General features: G+C 50.8%; 4 protein-coding genes across 9 annotated transcripts; 1 reads left to right on the top strand and 3 right to left on the bottom strand.

Moving 5' to 3' along the window:
* Positions 1-154: 154 nt before the first annotated feature.
* Positions 155-8935, bottom strand: RASL12 (RAS like family 12). 3 transcript variants are annotated; one of them, XM_084213523.1, is made up of 6 exons: positions 8860-8935; positions 2839-2955; positions 2704-2760; positions 1556-1629; positions 1284-1474; positions 155-550 (listed from the first exon to the last, which is right to left on the bottom strand). In XM_084213523.1, exons 2-6 carry the CDS (start codon positions 2945-2947, stop codon positions 166-168), a joined length of 816 nt encoding a protein of 271 aa, XP_084069649.1. In that variant the 5' UTR covers positions 2948-2955; positions 8860-8935; the 3' UTR covers positions 155-165. The 3 variants fall into 3 exon arrangements, with proteins under 3 accessions (XP_084069649.1, XP_084069650.1, XP_084069648.1); XM_084213524.1 differs by lacking the exon at positions 8860-8935 and adding an exon at positions 3825-3894 and having other exon boundaries at positions 1270-1474; XM_084213522.1 differs by lacking the exon at positions 8860-8935 and adding an exon at positions 3825-3894.
* On the top strand, positions 5328-7178 carry KBTBD13 (kelch repeat and BTB domain containing 13). Of its 2 annotated transcripts, XM_084214109.1 has the most exons (2): positions 5328-5504; positions 5745-7178. In XM_084214109.1, exons 1-2 carry the CDS (start codon positions 5460-5462, stop codon positions 6840-6842), a joined length of 1143 nt encoding a protein of 380 aa, XP_084070235.1. In that variant the 5' UTR covers positions 5328-5459; the 3' UTR covers positions 6843-7178. The 2 variants fall into 2 exon arrangements, with proteins under 2 accessions (XP_084070235.1, XP_084070234.1); XM_084214108.1 differs by having other exon boundaries at positions 5328-7178.
* An 846-nt stretch (positions 8936-9781) lies between the features above and the next one.
* On the bottom strand, positions 9782-20922 carry UBAP1L (ubiquitin associated protein 1 like). Of its 3 annotated transcripts, none has more exons than XM_084214075.1 (6): positions 20808-20922; positions 16657-16811; positions 14655-15407; positions 13534-13743; positions 11622-11723; positions 9782-10746 (listed from the first exon to the last, which is right to left on the bottom strand). In XM_084214075.1, exons 2-6 carry the CDS (start codon positions 16786-16788, stop codon positions 10612-10614), a joined length of 1332 nt encoding a protein of 443 aa, XP_084070201.1. In that variant the 5' UTR covers positions 16789-16811; positions 20808-20922; the 3' UTR covers positions 9782-10611. The 3 variants fall into 3 exon arrangements, with proteins under 3 accessions (XP_084070201.1, XP_084070202.1, XP_084070203.1); XM_084214076.1 differs by lacking the exon at positions 20808-20922 and adding an exon at positions 18669-18791; XM_084214077.1 differs by lacking the exon at positions 20808-20922 and adding an exon at positions 18669-18714 and having other exon boundaries at positions 16657-16808.
* PDCD7 (programmed cell death 7) lies at positions 20145-24602 on the bottom strand. The gene is made up of 5 exons (XM_084214078.1): positions 23878-24602; positions 22668-22806; positions 22106-22342; positions 21398-21485; positions 20145-21029 (listed from the first exon to the last, which is right to left on the bottom strand). The coding sequence occupies exons 1-5, from the start codon at positions 24565-24567 to the stop codon at positions 20912-20914; spliced, it is 1272 nt and encodes a 423-aa protein (XP_084070204.1). The 5' UTR covers positions 24568-24602; the 3' UTR covers positions 20145-20911.
* Between the last annotated feature and the right edge of the window lie 396 nt (positions 24603-24998).

Genomic DNA, 24998 nt, shown 5'->3' with positions numbered 1-24998 from the left:
TCACCAAGTTGCCATTGCTGGCTTTGCCCCGGCACGGAGACCAGGGCCACCATCTGCCAGCAGCTGCTGCCCGTGAGTCCATCATGGAAGGTCCCAGCTGCTGTGGAGCTGGGGGGATGGATGAAGGTCTCTCTCCTCCGTCTCTGCAGCCCACAGGGACGTGTCCTAAAATATCTTGAAGCCTTTCAGCAAGGTGAGCGTGGGAGCCTTCCTTTTGCTCTGAGCCCGCGAGGACTTGACAGTGACCAGCTTGGCTTGGGCCACCGAGGGCATCTCCTTGTAGTTGACGGGGGAGAGGGTGTTGAAGGTGCAGGTGGCCAAGCTGTGGTGGGTGGGCAGGGCCACCGGCGTGGCCACGGGCGGGCAGGGCCGCTCCTCGGAGATGAAGAGTGGCCGCACGGGAAGGTTCCACTCCGCCTGGCGCCGCACCTCCCGCACGGCCTCATGGAAGACGTGCTGCACCCGAGAGAAGTCCTGGCATGCCGACACCTCATGGAAGAGGCACCCAAACCTGCTGGCGAGGGACATCCCTTCTGCTGAGAGCACCTGCCTGGCAAGAGCAGAGGGGATGGGTGCACGGCAGCCACCCGAGAAAGGTGCAGGTAACAGATCGTGCATCCCACGCCTCCTTCCCAAAGAGCACCAAGGTAGCACCTGCCCATCCCTGCCCTGGGACATGAATCCAAGAGAGTTCTGCTTTTCCCAAAATCCCAGAGTAATGGTAATCACATAGCTTCTCCTGACAGGGATGTGTTCCAGGAACCCAGGGGTGGGTGTGATGACAGTGCACTGGGAAGCAGGGAGGAGGAGATGGGGCAGGTCCTTGCTGTGGGGAGGGGGATATCTCCATCCTGGGAGCACGAGGGCTCCAGAAATGCATGTGACTCAGGGACCCATGGGACCACAGAGCAGCACAAAAGGCCAGAAAAACATACTGGGCACATCCAGTCCTGGCAGTGGGGCTGGAACTAGAGGGCTCCAGGGAAAGGAAGGGCATGTCCAGAGGGGCTTCTCTGGCTCAAGCCCTGCCAGGGATGGTGACGCTGCCTCACCACTCAGCCAAAAAACATCCTACTGAAAATACCAACGGGCTCAAAATAAACACATCAGCCCTCAGGCAGGAGAGCAGAAACTTCAGGGATGTGGGAGGATGTTGCAAATACTAAAGGAGGTGGAAATACCCATGAAGAAATCAGATTTGGGTTTTGCATCCCAGCAGGAGGGATGGGGATCTGTGAGCTCTCTCCCACGGGGAGCAGGCAGCCTTACCGCGTGCCCGGTACCTGTACTGCTCCATGTCCAGCTTGTTTCCCAGCAAGAGCACGGGGCAGCGGCGCTGGCAGCCCCGCGCGTGCAGGGCGAGCACCTCGAGGTAGCGCTGGCAGCCCTCGAAGCTCTTCCTGCTGTCGATGCTGTAGACAACCAGGAAGGCGCTGGCCCAGCACAGGTAGCGCTCACAGTTCCCAGGGCCATCCTGGGGGTGGAAGGAGTGGCTGAGCTGCAGTCCAGTCGTGGTCCGGCCATGGTCCAGCTGGTCATACCTCCAATGCCTTACCTGGTCAGCAGTGTCCATCACCTTCAAGAGCACAGGCTGCTGGTCCACCAGCTCCTCCGAGGAGTAGGTGTCCTCTGCAAGAAGCAGAGCGGTTGTGAGGATGGGCTGGCACATGCTGTCTTCTTCAAAGCCAAGCAAAGCTCAGGATGCTTGGGATACCATGGAAAAATTTCAGCCCTGATGAGGAGCATCCTCCACCAATGCCTCCCACCTTACTCCTTCCTGAGACAACATTATTTTGAGGCATTGGTGGTGATGTTGCTGGGCAAGCCTGGCTAGGAGCAGTTATTTCTCCCTGTGCTGCAAGTGTGGGATCCCACAGGAGAAGGAGGGAGGGGAAGGAGCTTGGCACAACAATCACTGCACCCAGGGCTCGGCCCTGATCTAAAAGCCATGGCCTGATGAGATAAAGCGAGCTGCGGGCTTGACATGGGACTGTTTCCCAATAAATCAAGTGAGAGGAGCAGTCCTTTCTTTTGTAAAGAGGGCAGGCAGGGAGAGCCGTTGAGCCATTCCCCCGGAAAAAAGATGCTTTCTTTGGGCCAGCTTTTAACTGATGTGTTTCGGAAAGGTTTTGACGTGGGAAGATGAAACCACATTCCCAAAAATATCTGAGGAAGAAAGGATTTATCCTTTTTTCTAAGAGTCACTGAATTATTAGGGGCTGGAATTGCTTCTTGGACAAGGTCCATATCTCCTTAATGTCCCCGATAAATCATTTATGGTTCTTCCCCACAGCCTGGAGTCAGGCCTAGGAAAATAGTTATTAATTACACAAATGAGTGGAAAAAACCCGCCCAGAACTGCTCACTGCAAAACTCAGCCCCAAGGTCGCCTGCTGTGCACCCGTCCTCATTTCCTCAGCCTTCTCCCTGTCTAACAGACATGAGATGCTCCTCAAAGAGCCTCAAGAATTCAGCTTTTGGTTTTTTGGGGGCAATGTGAGGAGCCAACATTCCCATGTGAAGTGGCCCCAGAGAGGGTCCTGCTTTCACCTCTGTTTTCACAGATGGTTTTGGGTCAAATCCAGCCCTTGCAGTTTTTTATATAATTTTGGGTGGGTTGTTTTTTCTTTCCCCTTACATGCCACATTCATGGGAAATGTGGGAGATGTGAAGGATGCTCCATGGGATAAGAACGTGCCTTACCCAAGTTGGGATCATATTCACTGATGAACCTCTTGGTTAGAAACTTCACGGTCAGAGCTGCAGGAGGTGAAAGAGGCAGGTGAGGCAGGTGTCCCCTGATTGCAGCTCCCCGATGCCCTGCCCTGCCCGTCTCACCTGACTTGCCGGCCCCTCTGCACCCCAGGATGGCCACGTTGCACTCGGGGAGGGGACTCTGGGGCGGCCGCTCGCTGCTGGCTCGGGGTTTGCCGAACATCGAGGACATCCTCGGTCCTGCGGGACAGAGCGGGGGGACATGGAGCACCCACTGCCACGTCGGATGGGGACCTTCTCACTGCCTGGCTCGTGGATGCCCCAGCCTGGGGGAGAGAAGGGCTCAGCAGCACCAGGGTAGGAGATCCCCTCTCCTCCATCCGCATCCCGAGGCTGGCTGGCATCCTCATCCCACAGTGGCGGCCAGCACCCCACCAAAAGAGAAGAACCCTCCAGCCCTCTGCCCACCCATCACACCCCAGAAAGAGAAGAGAAACGCAGCCTCCCACCTTAAAACCCACGGCCGGAGGGGACGCGGGGTTCTCTGTGAGCGCGGGGCCGGGGCAGCAGCGGCCCCTGCACGGCCGGGGCTGCGATGAATGAGGCAGGCGGAGGCGAGCGCGGCTCCCGCTGCTCGGGCTCCAGCCAAACTCCTTGTAAGGAAAGCTGCCACGCCGCGGGGCTGGACACGCTGCCCCGGCCACCCCGAGGACGGTCCCCCCGGCAGAGCACACTCCGGCACCCCGAGCTGCTCTGGCTTCGGACAGGGACCCCCGGCCCCGAGATCTGCCGTGCCTCGGCTTGGTGGCTGCCTCGCCATGTCCCGGCACCTTCCTGAGCCCTCAGCTCCTCGCCGTGTCCCCAGCAAGCCCAAGCCTGGTCCCTCTGCCCTGGCTGAGGCCGGCGCGCTCATCACAGCTCCGGCAGGCAGCAGCAGCACCCGGAGCTGCCTGTCCAGCCACCCTGCGCACCACCTGCCCGGCTCCTTCGGACGCAATCAAGCACAGACACCATCTGCTGCCGGCAGAGGCTTTCGAGGGAGAGAAATACCCTTTTTCCACCCAAAAGCCTCGGTCCCAAGAGGAAGAGGGAGCCCGGGGAGTACTCACCAGTGCCCGTACCAATCCATCAGCCGGCACCCAGTGGCTCTGAGCCTGAGTAGGTGGCGGAGGCTGAAGGCAGCGTTGTCATGGCGATCACAGCCATTTGGGATAGGGCTCGATGCCCGGGACCACAGGATGCGGCCCCTGGGCCGGCCCCGAGGGACTGCGGGGGGGCCATAGCCGAGGCTGGGGGGCCAAGGCTGCTCCGTGGCCATGCGGGGCTGCTGCGCCCTTGGGAATATTGCCCGTTAATACAGGCAGGATATTTTTAAACCCTCCCAAAATAGTCTGGGAGTGTGGAAGTCCCTGCAAGCCCCAGGGATGGGGAGGATGGGGATCACAGGGATAACTCCCCTGCGGGAAGCAGAGCCCCTCTGAGGACCCTTTACCCCAGACCCCCTTTGGTCACAGGTCTAGGGTGCTTAAAAGCAATTGGAGCTAAACATGGTATTTTAAGCTGGGTATCCATGAGGATCAATGACAGTGGTGCAAGTGCAAAATTCTCCCATTCTTCCCTAAACTGGGATTTTTGGGTGGACCCACTGTGGCAATCATCCTGAGGCAACAGCTTTGCCATCATGCACTGCCTGGAAAGTTCCCAGCTGCTGAAGGGGTTAAGGAGGGAGCAAAAAAATAGACCTTCAACAGGATGAGCAGCTCAGGTTAAATTATTCATCAAAACAAAACACCAGCTGCAAACTAATCACAGGTAGTGATGGGGAGATCCAGGAAGGAGCCTCCAAGTGAGCCCTGTTGTCAGCCTTCCTTGGCACCTCATGGCGGAGCTGAAATGGGATTTCTAGCCAGAAAAATCTGTGATTAGCACACAAACAAGTGATGTGCCACAAATAACACTTTTCCTCACTGTCAAGCTCTGTGTCAGTAAACAGCCCACAGCCAGGTATTATGGGGAGCTGGGCAAGCCCTGAGGCCAGAGGGGAGGTTTTTGGTGAGAAGAGGTTGCTGCACTTCCTTTTTCTCAGCATGAGATCCCCAGGTGAAGCACAGGCTGGCTTATGGCTCCTTGCAGCTGGGATGGATGTTGCAGATGCTGCTGCCATGGAGAGGGTCACAAAGGAAGGTCTCTCCCTGCCCACGGCAACACTTGAGGAACAGCCAAGCCCCTTTCCCACGGCTGAGCTAGGTGGCAATGAGGTTTGCTGATGTTGTTTACCTCCCTGGGCTGTAAACTCCACGTTTTAAAGGAAAAAAAGTATTGTGGCCAGATGTTCTTCCCAGCCATGCAAGTGTGTTGCCCTCCCCAGGCTGGGAACTGTTCCCGTAGGGCATCATAAGGAGAATGCCTGAGAGTGGAGAGAGCAAAACCCAGTTTCTCCTGAGTGGCTGAGCATACTCCATGGGATGATCCAGGCACCTCTGCTGTGCCCAGTGCTGGCTGGTGACACTGGAACCCTGCCTGAGTTTGGGGGGGCAGCTGAGCCTGGTGGATGCCTTTGAAGGGCCCCGGTCACGAGCTCAGCTATCTTTAGCCCAAGGTATTTATATTACAAGGCTGCCGGGCAGTGCAGCAAAGGCTTCAAAGGGTGGAGAAGGCCAGAGGGGGCTGTGCAGGGGCACGGCACAGAGGGGCATCGGGTGCTCCCCCACCCCTGAGAGCTGCTGAGGTGGTCCCAGGAGAGGATGACTCCAGAGGAGGAAGGTTCCCAGGCAGGACCCCCGGAGCGGGTGCGTATCCGGGTGGAGGAGCAGTCATTCTCGGTGGAGAAGTCCTTGCTGGTGGAGAGCAGTGAGTACTTCCGTGCCCTCTTCCGCTCAGGCATGAGGGAGAGCACGCAGGAGGAGATTGGGCTGGGGGAGCTGAGTGCAGCCGGGTTCGTTGCCATGCTGCGGGTGCTGGCGGGCGAGAGGCCCATCCTTGGCAGCGAGGAGACCTTCCAGGCAGTGGAATGTGCTGCCTTCCTGCAGGTGAAACCCTTGGCCAAGTACTTGATCCACTCCATCAACTCTGACAACTGCATCCTGCTGTACCAAGCCGCTGCCATATTCGGCCTCCTGGATCTCTTCCACTGCGCCGCACTCTACATCAGGGACAGCTACGCTGAACTGGAGGAGTACCTGGACTGCCTCTCCGATGACCTGCTGGCCTATGTGGAAGCCCTCCTACCCAGCACCTTTGTGGCAGTGGGAGCCCACACGCCCACCTTCGAGTTCTTGGAGGACCTCTCCAGGACCATCTGCTACCTGGATGAGGAGACCAACACATGGAGGACCCTCTCCTGCCTTCCGCTGAGCGCCAGCACATTCCTAGCCGGCATGGCAACCATGGATAACAAGATCTACATTGTGGGTGGCGTCTACGGGGCCAACAAGCAGGTGGTGGAGAGCAGCTTCTGCTACGATGCTGATGCCAACACCTGGAGCGAGTTCCCCAGCCCTCACCAGCTGCGCTACGATGTCAGGCTGGTGGGCCACGAGGGCTACCTCTATGCCATCGGCGGCGAGTACGAGAAGATCTCGCTCAAGTCAGTGGAGCGGTACGACCTGGCCTCCAGCACCTGGACCTTCGTCTCTGACCTGCCGCAACCGAGCACAGCAGCGCCCTGTGCCCAAGCCTTGGGGCAGATCTTTGTTTGTTTGTGGCAGCCACTGGACACCACTGTCATCTACGAGTACGAGACCCAGCGAGACGCGTGGCTTCCCGTCACTGAGCTCAAGCGACACCAGAGCTACGGGCACTGCATGGTGGCCCATCGTGACAACCTCTACGTCATGCGCAACGGCCCCTACGACGACTTCTTGCGTTGTGTCATCGACTGCTTCAACCTGACATCCCGGCAGTGGAGCGCCCTGCCCGGGCAGTTCATGAACAGCAAGGGAGCTCTCTTCACCGCCGTCGTCAGGGGTGACACCATCTACACTGTCAACAAGATGCTGACGCTCCTCTACTCCGTGGAAGAGGAGACCTGGAAGCAGAAGAAGGAGCGGGCAGGTTTCCCACGCAGCGGCTCCCTGCAGACCTTCCTCCTGCGGCTGCCAAGACGTGACCATGACATCGCGACGTAGCTGGTCCCCCGTCCCACATCAGGATGCTCTCCTTGCACATGGCCTCAGCTCTGCACTCGCTGCTCCCCTGGGCTCCTCTCCTCCTCCGCAGAGCTGTGCTCAGGTCCAGGGATGCATCATGTTGGACCTTGGAGGTGACATTAGACCCTGCCAGAGGGAAAGGGCAGCTGCTGTCTGCCTCTTCCTGCCCTGCACGGGCACTGCCTGCCTGTCAGCCATGAGCTCACAAGCCAGCTGTGTGCAGGACATTGTGGCTTCTACAGAGGACAGATACCATAGAGATGCAAACATGGGATTTATTTATTCTGACTGCACTCTGAGGGTGTGCAGCATTGTACCTCCTCTCTGCCTTGATGGGAAATCATTCATTACATGCTGGAATTAAAATGAAAGCTATAGAAAAGCTTATCATTAGTGTGTTTTTCATTTACTCTTGAGTTTGGGGTTTTTTGCTCCTGTGCTTCTGAAGGAAAATACCCCCTAAGAGGGATCTGTGTCAGGACTCGCTTCTTCCCCATGAATGCTTTTTCAGCTGTGGCTCAATTTCAGAGTCTTACGTGGGAGTGCAGTTCCCACAGAGCCCCACGCTCCCCTGGGAATTCTCTGTGGCTGCAGCAGGGTCCTGGTAGGAGGAGGGGAGATGTGGAATGAAGGAAAGCAGCTCCTGGGCATCAGGTGCTTAATGTGCCAAGGGTTTTCTGGGACTTGGGAACCATCAATCATCCCCCTCAGGCCCCAGCACAGACCCAACGCGGTGGCAAGTGCTGGCTCTCACCAGAGACTTGCTTTAGCCAAGTCAGGGTCTTTTGAGGACATGGCAAAGCTTGGAAGTACAGAGAGTGCCAAAAGGGAATGAGGGCTAGGGAGCCATTACATAGTGATACCAGGCTTGCAGAGCTCCACAGCCAGAGGAGCTGCTCCCATCAGATCCCACTACCTGGTGTTGAGGGCTCACAGCCCTCAACACCAGCTCTGGGGACAGCTGGGTAGCACAGAGCTCCCCTTTGTGACCATGGACCAGGGCAGAAGCAAACCCAGACCCCAGCTCAGCTGGTTTCCCATCCATGGGGCAGGCTTTGGGCTGCCTGTGCTGTGCAGGCTGGGAGGGAGCAGAAGGGATACCAGCTGGGATGCCTCAAATAACTCCCCTGCTGATCCCCGCCAAGTTCTCAGCATTTTCAAAACAATTCCCGCATTTGAGAATAAACCCACTCAACGCAACTGCAAACCAAAACAAACCAGAAAACCCCAGCTTGCACCCACAGCCAGATGGAAAACCACTGGATGTGCCTTGTCCCCATTTGCTCTCTGCCACTGGGCCAGGCCACCACCCCGATGTCCCCCGCGAGGGGACTGCTGCTGGTGGAGCTGCAGGTCTGGCGGTGGCACAGAGGAGGCAGGGGACACTGACAGACCTGTCCCAGCTCTGCACTGTGGGCACTGGGAGCTGAGCAGCATTGCAGTCCCCAGGTGGAATGTTACAGCAACCCATCAGATCAAATCATTGTCCCCTTCCCAGACAAAGCCAATTAACATTTCACAGAATTCTGTGAATTAACATTTCACGTTGTCTTCTCCCGAGAGCAGCACATGGAAACATGTTGCTTTAAAACAATTTTAAGCTGAACAAACAGCTTAAACATCCATTAAAATGAAGTTAAAATAATTCTGTTACTAAAATATTTATGTTGGGCTCCTGTGGCCAACCCTAGACTGCAGAACTTGGCAGGCTCACCCATTCCCTCCAGCTCTGAAACCAAGTGATACAACCTCCTCCCCACCTCCACATGCTGCTTGACAGTTCAGGGGTTTACAAAGATATTTGTCAACAAAATGCAAAAGGTTTTAAGATTTTAAGTGTAGCACTTGAAGCAAAGTGTGAGTCTTGGCAGGCAGCTGAGTATGGCACGGATGCTCCCAAGAGCCATTTGTTGCATCCATCAGTCCAGACTGTGATCCAGAAAGTAGCACAAGATAATTTTAGGTGCAAAGGAAGGAAAAAAGATAAATTTCTTACCTTTGTAAGAAACAATCCAAGATCCAGGACCAAGCAAACCACTAAGGAGGGCGAGAAGCTGCTCAGCCTTTGCACAGTGAGTTGGCACAATGCTGCCAGTGTGCTTTCCTCCACCAGAATTCAGCACCACTGGCACCAGCACAGCACCCTTATCTTCCCCTTTCCATCCTCACGGTGCTCACTCCGCCAAAGATCACAGTTCCAGGCGACACCATCTGCCTAATCACAGCTTAACCTCTTGCAAGTCTCGTTTTTAAGGTGACATCATCTTGGCAAGGGGGAATGTAAGGAAAAGCTGTCTGTAGATGGACTTGCCTTATATGGGCCGTATAAAAAATAAAAGCTTGTATAACCAAGGGAAAGCAGGAGGAAAAACAGAGCTGGGAGTTCCAAAAAGAGCCTGTGAGCTCCCCAGGAATATCTCCCTAGGACATACAGGGTGCCACATTTTCTGTTTCAATGCCATTAAAGAAGAGCAGGAATAAAGCATCCTTGGGGATGAATGGGTCAACTCCCCCAAAACCTGGATGCCAAGTTTCCTTGTTGCATCCAGCCAAGAATCAATGCAGCCATGGAGAGCTGCACCTTCCTGTTGTTGTCTGGCACCCACCTGGAGATCCAGGGAGAATGGACATAGCATTTTACCTTGATGGCAGCACATTGCGCTGGGAGATTGTTTGAAGGGTTCAATGGAAAATGGTACTAATACAACTAAGGATTGTCTCTGCTGGGTTATGCCAGTTGGCATCCTTACAGAAAAAGACAAACATGTTGCAGAAGAACCCCCCAAGCATCTTTACTCAAAGAAATTACATCTGTTTCTAATTCACAGGAAAATAACATACTTTATGTGAAAACGCTGTCCACTGTTCCACTGCCAAGCCAAGACACACATCCTGCACAGTGATCTGAATCTCCCATTCTCTGTCCTTCAGTTACATACAGAAATTCCCTTGGGCATACAGATGATCCTGATGCTGATATTCATGCTTCATTTCATTTGGAACCACTGTCTTCACAGTTTAGGGAAGCATCCCCTGAATTTTCCTGATTTGGGCAGAGCATGAGGACAGTGAGCAGTTCCCCATCTCTCTGTTCTGATCTCATGAAGTTGCCTGAGGACAAACCTTTGCCTCCACCATTTTTCATTGCACTGGATAAACCTCATGTATTTCAGAGCAAGGGCAGCTTGTTTTCTTTCTTTATCCACATGGAACTGTGTATTTTCCTCACATGTCTGGTTTAAAAGGAGAAGCTAATGCGATCAAAGTGGATTTCAATTACAATATTCAACCATGACTAAGTCAGCTGAGACTCTTCCCAAGCCAGGACCAACACATGTTCCTGCAGGAGCCTTCAGATTTTAGGAAAACAATTTATTCTGTTGATTTATATAATCTTTTAAGAATCCCCACTTGATTGTAGCTGAAAACACGACACCCATCACCCCAGGTGGAGGGAGAACACTGGTTTGGTTTGGTTTTTGCAAAAATCTAAGCCAAAGGCAGTTTGGATTTCCTCTCCTCTAATCTGAATAGCTGAGATGATCAGGGGTGGGGATGTGTGGGTGAGGAGATAAACATTCCTGCTATGCAGTCAGTGCCTGCATGACAAACACTCCTATGATCAATGTCCATAAAATAAGACACCAAGGCAGAGCTTTGAAGTTGTGTGTCTGATGTTTCCAGGGGTGGGGATGGAGCAGCAGAATCACTTGAGTCCTTCTGGTCTGGTGTGGAGAGGGGAAGCTGCTCAGTGGGTTTTCATCACAAGCTCTTCCAGCGCCCTCTCCCTCTGATTCCCACAAAGCAAAAGAACTTCTTTGATTTCATTTTGCTGGAAGCCCATATCATTAAACTGAGCCAACAGATGCAAGAATTCAGCTGCCTGGAGGAAGAAGGAGGAGAGAAGAATGATGCTATCATGGATGGATATATCATGTAGTTGCAGAAAAAGCAGTTTTGGGGGACAAGGCTGCACTCAGAAGATCTGGCTGAGCTGTATCACCATGACAGCAGATTGAGGGCACATATATCTCTGGTAGCATTGAAACTTCTTAAATAAGAAATATTTAATAAAGTCAGCCTCTAGCTTCACTATTCCCTATAATTTCCATGCAGTGCTTACCTGCATTATGAAGAGAGCAGGGAATGGCAGTGAGCACAACAGGAATTCATTTGTCCTGCTCCCCTACTTTGCCCAGGCTGGGCCCCAGCACCACATCATCACTCAGAGCTGTGTCCTTAATAAATAAACCCTTCCCTGACACTTAGACCCAGGTGCCCTCCCACTGCCACTGCCCTAAGGAGCGGTGACACGGCAATCCTACAGGCATCGGCATCCTGGCAAACACTGCCAGCCTGGATTTCATGCAGCTCTACCTTCCCAGGCTCTCCATTACCCCCAGGGAGAGACTGATGATGGAGACAAATGCCCAGTTCTCCATAGTTCTCCTCCCTGGGGCTAGAAGGGAGAGCTGGCAGAGCCTGAGACAGAGTGAGAGTGGGTAGGCTCAGGATGGGATTCCCAAGCAAAGGCTGAGTGAGCATCATTCCACACAAGAGGGTGAGAAGAAGGGCAGAGAAGTGTGAAGGAGCAGGTATCCTCCCCCAGGAGTCCTTATGGTGACACTGCCCTAGAGGTGTGGCCCTCCATGAGGCTGTAGGAGTGCCTGTGGAGGCAGAGGGAAGCGTGCAGCCCACTGAAAAAGAGAGCCTGAAGGACACAGCACAAAGGGCTGGGCTGTGCCATCCCGTTCTGACCTTTTTCTCTGAGTACTGGAACATTTCCATGGCTTCCTCCACCTGCCCTTCCTCATAGCCCTGCTTCAGCAGCCGATCACAGGCACCCAGGTAGCTCAGGATCTGCAGAGGAAGACAGACAGGTTAATCCAGCCTGGCAGGCATGGGGAGCAAGGCCAGTGAGGAGCCCCCCTGCCACCTCCGAAGGACACACCACGGAGGGTACATGAGCCACCACCATCTTGCCAGTTCCCATCTAATGCTCAGCCAGGGTGGTCTGTCTGCCTGTCTGTCTGCAGGATTTCCAGTGGGAGACAACATCTTGGTCCCCCTCCACCCTCCCAGGGTGGGAATGGGAACAAGGAGGAAACCAAACATGTGAACACTTGAGATGCAGAGCAATGGCCTCCAGGGTGAGGCAGGGACTGTCCCGGTGGGATGACTTTGCTCAGCTGACCCCGCATCCCTTTGATGTGCTGGGGTTCAGGCACCCGTGGGTTTGCTCCAGGGTCCAAGAGCAGAGCCCACCCCAGGGGAGACCTGTGTGCTGTCATTAGTGAAAGTAAACAGTTATTTTTGGCTTTCCTCGTTGTTCTTGGAGTGCTGACAGCACAATTCCCAGCAGCATCTTTTAAATACTGCAAGAATCACTCACTGTCCAAAAACATATGGGACAGGCAATAATAAACGAGCTATACAATAGCAGGGGGAATAAAAACATTCCACAGGTCTCTCCAAAGCTTCTTCATCCAAGGAGAAGCTGATTAATTTCTCCCTAGATTCACCAGCACACAAACCTCCATCTTCTCCAGCACTGCCACAGACAAGGAGAAGGACTCAGTGAAAGGCCATAAAACAGGAAAAAGACAAAAAAGTTTTTCAAACATTGAGTGTATCTATTTTGGCTGAACAGTCAGGTAGGGATTTTCAGAAGTGTCAGCCTTAAGGAGCCCAGTAACTCAGAAAGGAGACAGTCACTGGTCACTGGCATTCCTCACCTCATGTTATTTCCCTTGTTACCAAGCTAATGACAACCCCAGATCATTGCTGTATTTTCTTCCCCTGTTGGGGCAGAACAGCCACTCACCCACAGCATAACACAGACAGTCCTGGCAGCCTGGTCAAGCCCAGCATGAAATCAGTGCCTCTGTCAACTCAGTGTTTTTTATCACTAAAAATATTATATATATATGTATCCTCAAGACTAAACAAGAAGAATTTTTTTAACAGTGACCAGCCCCAAGTTTGCCAAGGGAGTCAGAGCCAGCAGCTTCCCTCATGTCATGGATACTCTTGAGCCCACCTGGACCTTTCTGACATTCATCTGGACAAACAGAGACATTGGGAATGAGGATGCAGCACAGCAGGCGGGGACGTACTCACACACCAGGGGTAGCAAGAGGTTGCATGTTATGTTTCAATAAATTTCAGGTTATTACAGAGGGTTCCTCGGGAGAAGAGCTCTGGGACTCTGCTGCAATGTTTGCATGGATTCCATGCTTGCTCCAAAGAGGGAAGCTGTGTTTTGGAGAGAGCCCAACCAAATCTTCCAAGGTATTCAGTCCCACTCTGACAGGATGAGCCATGGCAATAATCACACAAATCCAACAGCTGGGAAAAATGACGTGCAAAAAGTTTCCATATATGGGGGCAAAATGTGTACCTCAAAAGGACATAGTGCTTCACACACAGATTGAACAGATAACAAAGCCAGCCATGATTATGCGCTGAAAAGCTGAGGGTGGCTCAATGCTATTTTATTACAGCAAAAGTGGAATCTCATGAAAAATCCTGTCAGCTGTGGTCTGACACCAAAGTGGAAAGGCAAGGCTATCAAAAATCTACCCCAAAGAAGACAGCCATTCCTTTCTCCATGAAAATCAAGTTTTCCTTTACCAGAAGTTTCTCAAAGAGCTGTGCCAGCTCCACCAACCTGACTTAAGCTTTGCCTTCCTGTCTTCTGGAGGGTGAGGATGGCTTTCTGGGTGGGGTAGCCCAGGGCTATGACGGGCTCGATGAGGTCTCTCTCCTCTTGGCTCAGCGCAGAGAGCAGGTCAGCCGCGGAATCTGGCTGGGATCTGTGGCAGCTGAGAGGTCGTCCAGGCGTGGAGGCAGGGGGGAGGCAAGTGTAGGGGCTGAGGGACTGCAAGGAAAAAAACAGATGGTCTTATTGCTCCAGGTCATGGAATGAGGTGAAACAACCCAGTTTGAGGCAATGCTTCTGAATGCTGGTGGTTACTTTGCTCTCTCTAGAAGACGAAAATTCCCATACAAGGAACATCAAATGGGCATCAAATGAGACTAGACTTAATTAAATCCAGGCTCAACTATAGATACAGGTCAGAGAACAGTGCCCAGGGCGGGCATTGTACAAATACACACAGACATTTAATCTCTCCTTAATTACTCTGTGTCAAATGCAACTGCACATAAATAACCTGGTCATTCAAGTGTCTGATGGTTTTATTGCGGGTTTTCAGTAATTCATCTCCTACACCTCTCAAGCAGCTGGATTAGATTCAATTTCTTAAAAGCAGGGTGAAATTCTGATTTAAGTTGACAGAGTACTACTTACTCCATCCTTTCACATCACTGTCTCTATCACTAAATGATCTGTATTTCTAGTAGGAAGTCCAAAGTTTCCTAGAAAAGACTTAATGACTGTAAGGGGACATTTCCCTATAAACCCTGCTTACATCTGTTAGAATGGGATAATGTAGCAAAAAGAGGACAACTCCCCCATATTTCACTCTTTTCTTACTGTTTCAATTGAAAATCAGATTAGACCCCACTTTGGAAAAACACAGACATTTACAACAGAGCAAGTAAATGTGCACCCAGAAAGCTTCTTCCAACCTCAGTGACAAAATCAATCCCTTTCTTCACTTCTTGTGAAAACTTCAGCAATTCCTCGTGTTCTTGCCCCAGTGTTTCCAAAGCCCCATTTTGCTTCCTTTTTGCTGGCCAGCCCCCACCAAATGAGACCAATGTGACGCCCTCCACCTCCCTCCTCACCCAGCGATGAACAAAGGGCCACCAAAGGAAGGTTCTCACCGGTACCGTGGGCTTGTGCTGCTTGATGGGAGGGATCGGCGCGGCTGTGGCCGGAGGAGTTGGCACAACGGTCCCCTGCTGGGACACGTCCGGATCTGGCCCGTACTTGACGCTGTGGTTGGTGCCAGGGCACTGGGGCAGCAGCCGTGGCACCAGAATCCCCCTGCTCCCTGTGGCGGCTCTGTTCAAAGGATGCACCAAAGCAGCCAGCTTCCTCCTGGCGGCTTCCAGCTCATTCTTCATGTTGTTAAATATCACCATGGATCTTCTCTGCTTGCTGGGGTCTGGGCTGGCTGGGCTGTGGACATTGTTCTCTGGCGAGGGCTCCAGCAAGCCGGGCGATGTCTTTGGTCGGGTCTGGTAAAAGCCGGGGCGTGAAGACACACTTCTTGCAGAGCTTCTCCTCCTGGAGAGGAGCATTTCATCCTTGTCATTCTCTTCCCAAGAGGTGGAGGAGTACTCATCATCCGAGTACTCCCCCTCCTCTGAGTGCCAGGTGTCACTCTCAGTGTCGGACACTACCGCCCTGCCCTTGGTGTGCCCGTAGGAGCTGTCGGCAGCGCTCAGGCTGATGGAGCGCCGCACTGCCCCGTCCCGACCCCGCCCCCCGTAGCTGTCGGCAGGGTCCACCAGCAGCAGCCAGCACGGGGGAGCCGTAGGGACGACTTCGGAGGTGACTCGATGGCGGGAGGTCTGCTGCTGAGAGGCCACCTCCACCCAGTAGAGCACTTTCCTTTCCAGCGAGAAGTCATGCTGTAGAAGAGCAAGAGGCAGCTGGTGAGGACATGTGAAACCAGACCAGGCGGCATGGAGCAAACCATGCACTCCTCGAGGCATCTTAAGGGCTGCAGTCTTCCCATATCAGCTCCTTTTTCCTGAGCATTAGGGCTGTGGGACTGGGCAGTGCCAGCCACATCTCTGCAGGGAATCCCCAAATTTATATTTGAAAAAAGTCTTATCTATGAAGCCATTACTATTGTGAGTTGCATCTACAGTTCTTTGGAAAAATATGCTTGGAGGTGTTTGTGTCACTTTGACTGTGGAAGACAGGAGTGTGCACACATCCTAATTTTAGGCAGCTGCAGAGAGGCACCGCATCCAGCCACAGGCTGCCCCCAGAATGGTGGCAGAGTTTGTTTGTGACCTTCATTAGCAGAACTTGGCAGAGCCACTTCAGGGGCTCAGAAACCACCAAGAGGGGAGATGCCACCTCGGGCAGAAGCAGAACCAGCCACGGGATTATCTAGTGGCGCCAGGGTCTCGGCTGGTCCCCAAACAAAGTTGTCATTTCCACATAGTTCAGCTTAAAATATAAGTGTGTTTGTGACTGAAATCTGAGGGTTTTCCTGGAACAAACAAGCCTTGCCCGTCCCAGAGCTCTCCAAACAAGGTCTCCTCCCGACAGGCAGGGAAGTACATTCACAGCCCAGGAATGCTGTTTTTACTGTTCTTGAAACTTGGGTCAGCAGTGGACCCAAAACAGCCTCCCCAAGGAAAACACCCTCACGTCCCTCCATAAGAATCAGCCTGGACTAGCAGCACAATGGTTTGGCCTCAGAGGGGAGCATCAACTCATCACTAAATAGGGAGAAACACGGGGTGTGTGTATATATATATAAACACTATCTATATGCTTCCATCACAGGTAGTATTGCCTGCTTATAGCTAGTAGATTTATTGGTAAATATTTAATAAATATCATTAATAAATGAGACAGTGATAACTCCAAAGGAGAAAACAACCCCAGAGCAGAGCCTGAAGTTTGTCCTCCTATCCCAGAAAAACCTAACCTTCCTTCTTAGAAAGGATTTTTAGAAAGCAACCCCAAACCAACCCCATCATCACTGCCACACACCACAAATCATCCTCATGTCCTCCCAATATTGCAGCAAACCAGCCAGTGAAGAGGAGATCAGTTAGGTGGTTTCCCTTCCCTTCTTTTGTGAGAACACTGCTGATTTCCTTTCAGCATCCCCCAGCAGTAACCCAGGTGTGGACTCACCATGGTGCTCATGAGGATGTCGGTGCAGTCAGGGAGCTCAATGTCCGGGGCAGTGACTAAAGGGATTTCTCCCTCTGAGTCCCCATTGAGGCTCATGGCTGTCCGGAAGGGAACTTCATCCAGGTAGTTCATTGCTGCTCCCTGATTTCTTGCTGCTGGAGGAAGGGAAACAGAAACTGTAAGAACATCTCTTAAGCTGGCTGAAAGGAGAGAAAGATGAGCTGTTTGAAGTGCCAGCTGGGTAAAAACAGATTGGTAAAATCTTATTTACTGACACCAGGAAGCTTCGTCTGAACTAACCTTTGCTATTCTCAGCTTGAGCCAGAAGGACTTGACCAAGCTTATGGCTTCCTTTGGCAGAGATCCTGAGCATTTTTCTCCTCCATCTCTCCCATCCCTCCTGTCCCTCCCTCTGTTGCCATTGCGCACTCCCTTCCCCAAGCTGGGGATGGACTGAGCACTTTTTCCAGTTACAGAGGGAGAAAGCACAGCCAAGGAGGACACCTTGCAGGTCTCCCCTGTCTGCACAACCTGTGGTGACAGAGCTCATGCCCATGGCCTCGTGCTGCTAAGCCATCACACAGAGCATCCCAAGGGACCTGGGGTGAGCGAGGGCATTCCTTTGGGCACTGCAGCAGCTTACTGGGAGCCAGGCAAGGAGACTGTGCATCAGGCAAGCTTGGGAATTAAGAGGATGTCCAACAAGCAATTTTTAAGATTAGCTTTTAGGAACCATGCATTCATTTTAAGTGTGGTGATGGTTTTAGATCAGGAATTGCCGGGGAGAGAAAAATTGCTGGTGAATTGAGAATGCTGTCAGGAAAATATTACTTCAAGTGTCTCCATCAGGTCTCTACAAATGTCTCAATTTACTAAAAAGCCATTACTTGCTACATGAAGCCTCGAGCTTTCAGCTTCCCAGTGATGACAGTGTGTAAAATCACTTCTTTTATAGATTATAAAGTGTTAGGAGCTTGTAGCCGGTCTTCCACTGAGTTCTGGTACTGGCAGCACGTGCCTGCTCATCCCAGTCCTCAGCACTCATCCTCAAGTCACACAGTAAATATGTATGTGACATCCCTAAGTGCTTTTCCCAATTATTTTTTTCCTTTAAAAACAAACAGCTTCTATGACAACAAGGATAAACATTCCACTAAAAGGAAATATGCAGAAGAATATACACAAGGATGACAAAACTGCCTGTTTAAAGCAAAAATAAGAGTCTATAATGGGAGATGGGGTTCAGGCAAGTTTCCTGTGTTGGCAAAGGACTCACAGAGAGCTTCCAGGCCAGAGAAAGTGACACACACAATCACTCGGGCAATTCAGCCAGTCACACCAGAATGACAACAGGGTTGTCACTTTTTCTGCTTACGCCTGCACAAGCAGAGCCCCTAATGAGCTTTGTGCTCCTGCACATGTCCTGCCACTAACATGCAACACAGGCAACGTGTTGGGATCCCTCGTGGAGCCAGGCCACCTGCTCAGCTTAAGAGGGCTCAGCCTTAGGGACAATCCACGTCAGCACTGACAAAGGTGACGCCTGAAAACATCTGCAAGCAAAGCCACCTTCCCTCAGTTTTCTGCTACTCCCTGAGCAGCTCCTGCATGCAGGGAGGACTGACCTTCCCTGCAGCTTGGGCTGCAAACTGGCTCTCCCCAAAATCCCAGGGTGCTGAGGAAAGCAGTGTCTCAGCATCTGTCACCCAGAATGGCTCCACTCAGGTTCAAATGATACTTTAAGGGATGTTGATGGGCAGTGTGTGCGTCTGAAGCCACAATGAAGAAAATAAGAGAAGATTATGGTATTGTACCTCTCTGTATTTCACTGCATAAATACTGTGCTTTAAGAGAGGCTCAGACAAGTGTTAATTCTCAAAACCACAGTTTAGAAAACAAGAAGTACTTTGGGCCAGGAGCAATCACAACAAAAATGCTACTTGAAAAGGATAAAAGAGGGTCAGTCATAAACATCAGCTCCCACCAGAAGGGAACTCCACAAGGGTTCTGACCTCATGTTCTCCACAGGAGCCCTGCCCACTTTCACATCAAAGACACTGGCCAGTGTACGAACCAGTTCCCATCAGGAAAAGGATGCGCCTAAACAGCAGGAGCAACCCAAACTGCACCAGGACCTGGGGAGGAATAGGATACAAATGAATCTTGGAAACTCACAGCCAACCTCTCTCTTCTTCTGAGCTACACTAAGTTTTTAAAATTTAAAAACAGTGAGAAATATTATACTCAGAAAAATAGGAATGAAGTCTGAACGTACACTTTTTAAATTAATACCAGGTGTCCATGTATTTTATGAGTTGAGATTTTAAACATTCTTCCCCATCTGTGATTTAACAAATTCCTCACTAAAGCTATTAAACATTTCAACGCAGATGTCATTGGACAGGAGCAAATACACAGAAAGGTGGATCCTCCCCTGGCATTTTCAAGCCCTTTGTTTATTAGCAATATAAAGCAGTCCTTACCATCAGATGAACTCATGGAGCTCTCTCCTCGCAAGGCAGGGAGAACAGGGCTGCTGCTTTGCTGCCTCCTTATCTACTGCTCAGCTCTTTAAATTCCTGCAGCGTCAGACAAGCAGCTGACTTGGACAGCTTTAAGATAATCGTAGCTTAAGCAGTTGGCCTGTTCCATCAGACATGCTGATGGGATAAGGAGCCTAATTGTTTAAGCAGAGCATCCTCTGGTCACTAAGCTGCCCGAACTGAAAGTGTTGTGTTTGTATTTGTTTTATGCAGTTGTTTTTATTTTTTATTTGATCTTGTGTGCTTTCATCAGGGAAGACTCCCCAGGATCTGAGGTCTGGAGAAATGAGATGCTGGAAGTAACATTAGAGATGGGAGGATGTAGGGAAGAGCAAATCAGAACACCAACTGCAGAGAACTTCATGGCAATCTGTATTTTGGGGTGCTACAGGTGAGCAAGAACTGCAAACTTCTGCACTCATGTTCTGTCAGGAACTACCAGTTCGTGTCTCTTACTGGCAGAAACCAGTGCAAAGGTTCAGCCAGGACACCACTGACATTACACCTAAGGCCCAGGCACTGAATTTAGGCAATGACACGCATGAATTACGCACTGTTGTGATGCCAAGAGGCAAAGCACTGGAGAGATTAACTCAATTCCCACACACTGGGGCTAGCAAGAATAAGGACTGCAGCTCTGGAAAGCTGCCACAGCAACCTGTGCAGAACAGCAAAGCTCCAAATCCCTATAGCCCGTCACAGTTACAAGCAAACTGCCCAAAATATGGAAAGCATTGGAAAGCTTTGACATCAGGTGCCACCTCTGTCACCTTGCAGGAGGGAGAAGTTCCTTCACACAAACCTTTTCCCAACAATTCTCTCCTTGTTGGAGTTGTATATCATATATGTAAAGTACTCAAACAAATCTCTTCCCTTCATGAAAATGCTTTAAACAAAAATCCATTTTTCTCTATTTGTTCTGTACAAAAAAACCCGCTTACAAAATAAAGCTGAGGTTTTTAATCAAATATTATAGACATATACAAAAATATCTATATAGTCAAAACACTTACAGTAGGTTAGACTGCAGATTTTATTGGGTTTTTTCCAGCAGGCTTATTCATCAAATTTGTATTTATTCACATGGCTGTCTGACCTATTTCACCACAACTGGGAATTTTTTCCATGTTTTGGTATCAGCTTTAGTCCACAAAAATAAATGTCAACAGCTGCTTTAATCAACCTTGAAAAACCCTGTCTTGTTTGTACTTCAGAATTCGTTTAAACTTGTAATAGGTTTGTTTCCACACCCAAAAATACAGGAACTATTTTGACAGTGATGCTTGACATGCTTCATTTAAGAAGAAAAACATGTTTACTAATGATCTCTTATATTTTAAAAAATTTGTTAATTTCTGAAGTTTTCATCATCCTTTATAAAGATAAAAGCCACTAAAAATATGATGTTAATACTAGCACAAATACCACCATCAGCAATGTTCCTTTATTAAGATTGAGATTTAACAAGAACTCGCAGCTGGATTGTAATTCCACACCACGATAGGCCTGGCAGCTCTGGGCTTGCTCAGCTATTTCCCTGCACAGTCAATCAGCAAAAACAATTCTTATACTTTTTTTCAAGACGTTCCAGTAAAGACTTTCCAGTACCTGGCTGCTGAAAGAGAGGACGAGACTTCCTCTTTGGGCCCTCTCATATTTACACGTAGTTATAATGAAGCAATCCTCCAATGTTGAAATAACTTATTGCTAAATTATCTGACAGCAGTGGCCCAAGTGTCATTGGTGGGGAGGCTCGGGAGAACCCATCCTGGAGGGATGCAGCTTCCTTCGGGGTGGTCAGCTGGCACCAAGTACTGATCCCATTCATGCCTTCAACAGAGAGAGCGTTGTTTGAGAGGAGAGCTGGGATTAATTTGGTGGTAAGATTTATTATACACCCACATAGACATCACTGATCGATACAAAACCAACAATACTTGTACTCTTAAACTTGTTTTTCAAAAGACAAATGTGAAAATTTGATGTTCTGGTGTTAAATGGAATGGTTATGCATGAAGTGCACTCTGCCTCACACGGGCATCTGTTGGATATGACTCAAGCAAGAAACTTGAAAAAAACAGAACAATCCATTGCATAACCATATTTGGAAGCTGACAAACCAAAAGGGGCACTGAATTTACAATTGCAAAAAACAGTGTTTGCCATCTCTGATGATAAAATACTTTCTTTGGTTTTACCTGATCTGGATTAGAGCTGCTACAGAATGTTCAGCTTGTAAGTAGTAGTCTCTGAAAGGCTGCAGCAGATGTGCAAGTGGGAATTCAGCTGTGAAAACACAGACACAGAAACTGTTCAATAATCCAGAAAAACCTTCCATTCTAGTGAGTCTCAGAAGCCCATTATTTGCAAAATCATTTGCTACTGCTCAGCTGTAATCTAACATCAGGTCCCTAGGTAATATATGAAACTGAACTGCTTATTTGTTACACATTTCCTGGTCTGTACCACAGCTGTCAGAGGAAAGCCAAGACTAGCAAAACTTCCTGACTCCACCATCTAAAAAAGGGGAACATATGGACACTGAATCTTTACAGATTACCTGAGGAGTCACACCTATCAAAGCACCAGACTAAAGCATCTATGGTTCTGGAAGTCTTCAATCTATTCTGTTTATTCTCACTTCAGTTTAATCTACAACCTCTTCTTGCAAAACAACATGAAACCAGCTTGAGATGTGCTGCAGTCCATGCTGAAGAGCTCAACGGTTCCTCTTACACCACAGGTGTTAACAGCACTATGTTTATCCCCCATTCTCAGACCATAAATTACTCCAGTGGATGACTCCTTTCTCAACTAGGTCTGTGCCCGCATTTCAAATCCAGTGTCTGTGAGATGAGGATATGATGTGAAAAAACACTGTTAAGAAAAGGAGGGGCAGAATTTACCTGGATCCCCAAACAGCTTAGAATCCATTTCCAGTTTCTGCTGTAGTAGTTTTTCCCTTTCCTTCTTCTGTTTCTTTTCCATTTCCCTCTTCCTTTCCTCCTCTTGTTCTCCCTCCAGCATAACCCTTAATGCTCTTTCCTCAGCTTCATACAGTTCTGTGCGAGTTTTGAGCAACGTTTTAAGACTCTCCACCTGATTTTCAAATGCTTCATCTGCTGAAGGAGGTGGACAAACACCTGAAAAGAAAGAGAAGGGTTTTTAAGTTTTCAGATTCAGAAGGGGGTTTGATACCAGACTTGAGAGCAGAGCTGGGAAAATCTCAGAGGAATATGAGCTTAACCTTGTTAACAGATGGAATTCTTACTGGAATAATCCTTCTTCCAGAAAGAGGTTGGAAACATATGAACACAACCACTGAATTCAGCACTTTGTATTCTTGTAATTAAAATCACAATGAAGACACGGCTTTTTGAAGCTGTGCCTTGCTAGTCAGCACAGGGCACCCTCATTTTATTTCCTGCGTGTGCAATTAAAGAAGTTTAGACCAATCTTGAAATGAACCTTTCCTGGCAGCAGCTTCTTTCCTCAGCTTCCGAAGCTTTTCCAACCCGCGCAGGACGTCCGTCATCCTCTTTGTATCCGCTTGTTTCTTCCGCACTTCGGACAGGACACTGTCAGCAGCAGCCTTCAGCTCTTGTTCCTAGGAAAGGAAGGAAAAAACCAGATGAGATCTGTGAAATATCCCTCAAAGACACTAATCAAATGGTATTTTCAGAGATTAGCAAACCACTGGAGAGCAGAGTGACTTCAGTACAGCAACAAGTCAAGCCAACCATCCAGCATTGCCTTTTTATGAAAAAAAGGCTAAAATAACACAGACTTCAGAAAAAAAATGCTGTGGGACCCATATATTTGGGCTAAATCAGAGAATCATGGAATTGTTAAGGCCGGGAAAGATCATCAAGTCCATCTGTCAACTCAGCACCATGTTCACCACTAAACCATGTCCTCAAGTGCCACACACACACACTTTTGAACACTTCCTAGATGATTTATGAATTATGAAAGCCTGAGAACCTTTAGCCACAGAAATTTAGGGTAAATATTTTACAATAAACAGAAACCATTCTGATTCCACAGTTAAGACCATTAACCTGCCACAGTCTGACCACAAACCCTTCCTCAGCAGCTGCTCTGGACCATCCCAGCAGCAGACCAGCAGAAAGGGAGTTCTTTAGCCAAAAACAAACAGAAAGGTGCCTACAGCACTTCCCAACCAGTCTAATTTGAGGTGGTATTCTTTGCTTTGGAGATATTTTACTTCCCCATAGGATCAAAAAGCTTGTAAACCACAAGCTTTAGAAGGATGAAAGCAGAAGGGAAGGCTGATGGATACTGAAACAGCACTGACCACCACAGGGTAGCTGTGTGGACAGGCTGATACTTGGGACCAGAGAGGAAAACCTCCAGGAGTTCAGAAACAACTTAAACCCCAATTTCATGTCAAGGCCTAGAACATGAGGATGGCAAAACCGAGGTGCACAACAAGACTTCTAAGCAAGAAGCAGGGCGCCAGGCTTTGGAAAAAGCACATTTCTAAGTATGCTGAAGCCATGCAGCACCTCAGTTGCACCCACTGAAGCAAGGGGGTCAAAGCCAGGTGTGGAAAAGGCACAGCCCGCCGTGCCCCCACTACCGGCAGGTGACCCCTGCCCCACCGCGCTGTCCTGGAGCCCCGGGGAGAGGCAGGACCAGGCACTGGGGACCATACCCGGTTCTTTTCCTCCACCTCCTGGATGCACTTAGCCCGCCACTGGTCGATCTTGGCCTCCCGCTCGGCGGCCCGGGCCGCCTCCTCTTCCTTGGCCGCCCTGGCTTCGTGCTTCCTCCGCTGCAGGCGCAGCCTCCTCTTCCTCGCCCTCTCGGCCTTCCTGCGCAGCGCCTCGGCGTACCCGGGCTCCCGCAGCGGCCGCACGATCTCCCGCAGCTCCCGCAGCGCCGCCTCCGCCTCCTCCCGCGCCCGGGCCCAGCCCGGCTCGTCGCCCTGGTCCTCGCTGCGCCGCAGGGCCCGGCAGAGCGCTGTCACCCGGGCCACCCGCCCCAGCGCCGCCACCGCCACGGCCCGGGCGCTGCTGGGGCTGGCGGCGGCGGGCGGCGGTGGTGGCGGGGGAGCGGCGCGGCGGCGGCCCAGGAACTGCGAGAGCCACAGCTCATCCTGCTGCCGCTGCAGCGCCTCCTCCTCGGCCGCTGCCCGCGGCGGGGCCGCCGCTAAGTAGGGGACGCCCGGCGGAAAGCGCGGTCCCCCCTCACCCGCAGTCGGCGGCGGCGGCAAGAAGAAAGGCGGGGGTGCCACCGGCCCTACCGCGAAGGGCGCTGGGCGGACGGCGGGGCCGGGAAAGGGCGGCGGGAAGGCGCGGAAGGGTGGCGGGAGGCGGGCGGGGAACGGCGGCGGCTGCGCCATGATCCCGCCGCAGCCCTCAGCCCTCAGCGCGCCGCCATGAACGCGCCTCAGCGCCCGCCTCAGCACGAGGCCACAGCGCCGCCTGGCGGCCCGGAGGACCCGCCCCGCCCGCCCCGCGCTCCGCTTAAAAAATGAATTTCAAAATCTACTCCTAAAACTTAAAATATGCGGGGATGGCGTCAGGGATGACAACTCTCCACTGCTTGAATATTCGCTTTTATTCAAACGCCAGAGGTGAAGTACAAACTGCAGTTACACGGCATTTTTATTTCCTTAAAAACAGTTCTTGGTTACAGAATTCCAAACAACTTTCAAAACTAAGTTGTTGAACAGTTTCACCTAAAATGTGGTGGTTTTTTCTATCTGTTTAAAAAAGGATTTGAATTAAAGGATTCAGAATTAAAAGCTGTTATGTTTTTTCACTCTACAAA

This window comes from Fringilla coelebs (assembly GCF_963513975.1).
Source record: "Fringilla coelebs genome assembly, chromosome: 12".
Classification (NCBI taxonomy): domain Eukaryota; kingdom Metazoa; phylum Chordata; class Aves; order Passeriformes; family Fringillidae; genus Fringilla; species Fringilla coelebs.
The sequence above is the reverse complement of the archived record's forward strand: the minus strand, read 5'-3'. Positions and strand labels throughout refer to the sequence as shown.

Coding starts and splice junctions, on each gene's coding strand:
- RASL12 (XM_084213523.1), bottom strand. CDS start 2,947: ATGTCCTCGATGTTCGGCAAACCCCGAGCCAGCAGCGAGCGGCCGCCC. Junction 2,761..2,838: donor CAGAGGGGCCGGCAAGTCAG/GTGAGACGGGCA, acceptor CACCTCCTGCAG/CTCTGACCGTGAAGTTTCTA. Junction 1,475..1,555: donor TGATGGACACTGCTGACCAG/GTAAGGCATTGG, acceptor TTCCACCCCCAG/GATGGCCCTGGGAACTGTGA.
- KBTBD13 (XM_084214108.1), top strand. CDS start 5,460: ATGACTCCAGAGGAGGAAGGTTCCCAGGCAGGACCCCCGGAGCGGGTG.
- UBAP1L (XM_084214075.1), bottom strand. CDS start 16,788: ATGAACTACCTGGATGAAGTTCCCTTCCGGACAGCCATGAGCCTCAAT. Junction 11,724..13,533: donor GAAGGCAAAGCTTAAGTCAG/GTTGGTGGAGCT, acceptor CTTCCTCTGCAG/ATCCTGAGCTACCTGGGTGC. Junction 10,747..11,621: donor TCCAGTACTCAGAGAAAAAG/GTCAGAACGGGA, acceptor TTCTTCCTCCAG/GCAGCTGAATTCTTGCATCT.
- PDCD7 (XM_084214078.1), bottom strand. CDS start 24,567: ATGGCGCAGCCGCCGCCGTTCCCCGCCCGCCTCCCGCCACCCTTCCGC. Junction 21,486..22,105: donor TAAGCTGTTTGGGGATCCAG/GTAAATTCTGCC, acceptor GTGTTTTCACAG/CTGAATTCCCACTTGCACAT. Junction 21,030..21,397: donor GCAGCTCTAATCCAGATCAG/GTAAAACCAAAG, acceptor TCTCTGTTGAAG/GCATGAATGGGATCAGTACT.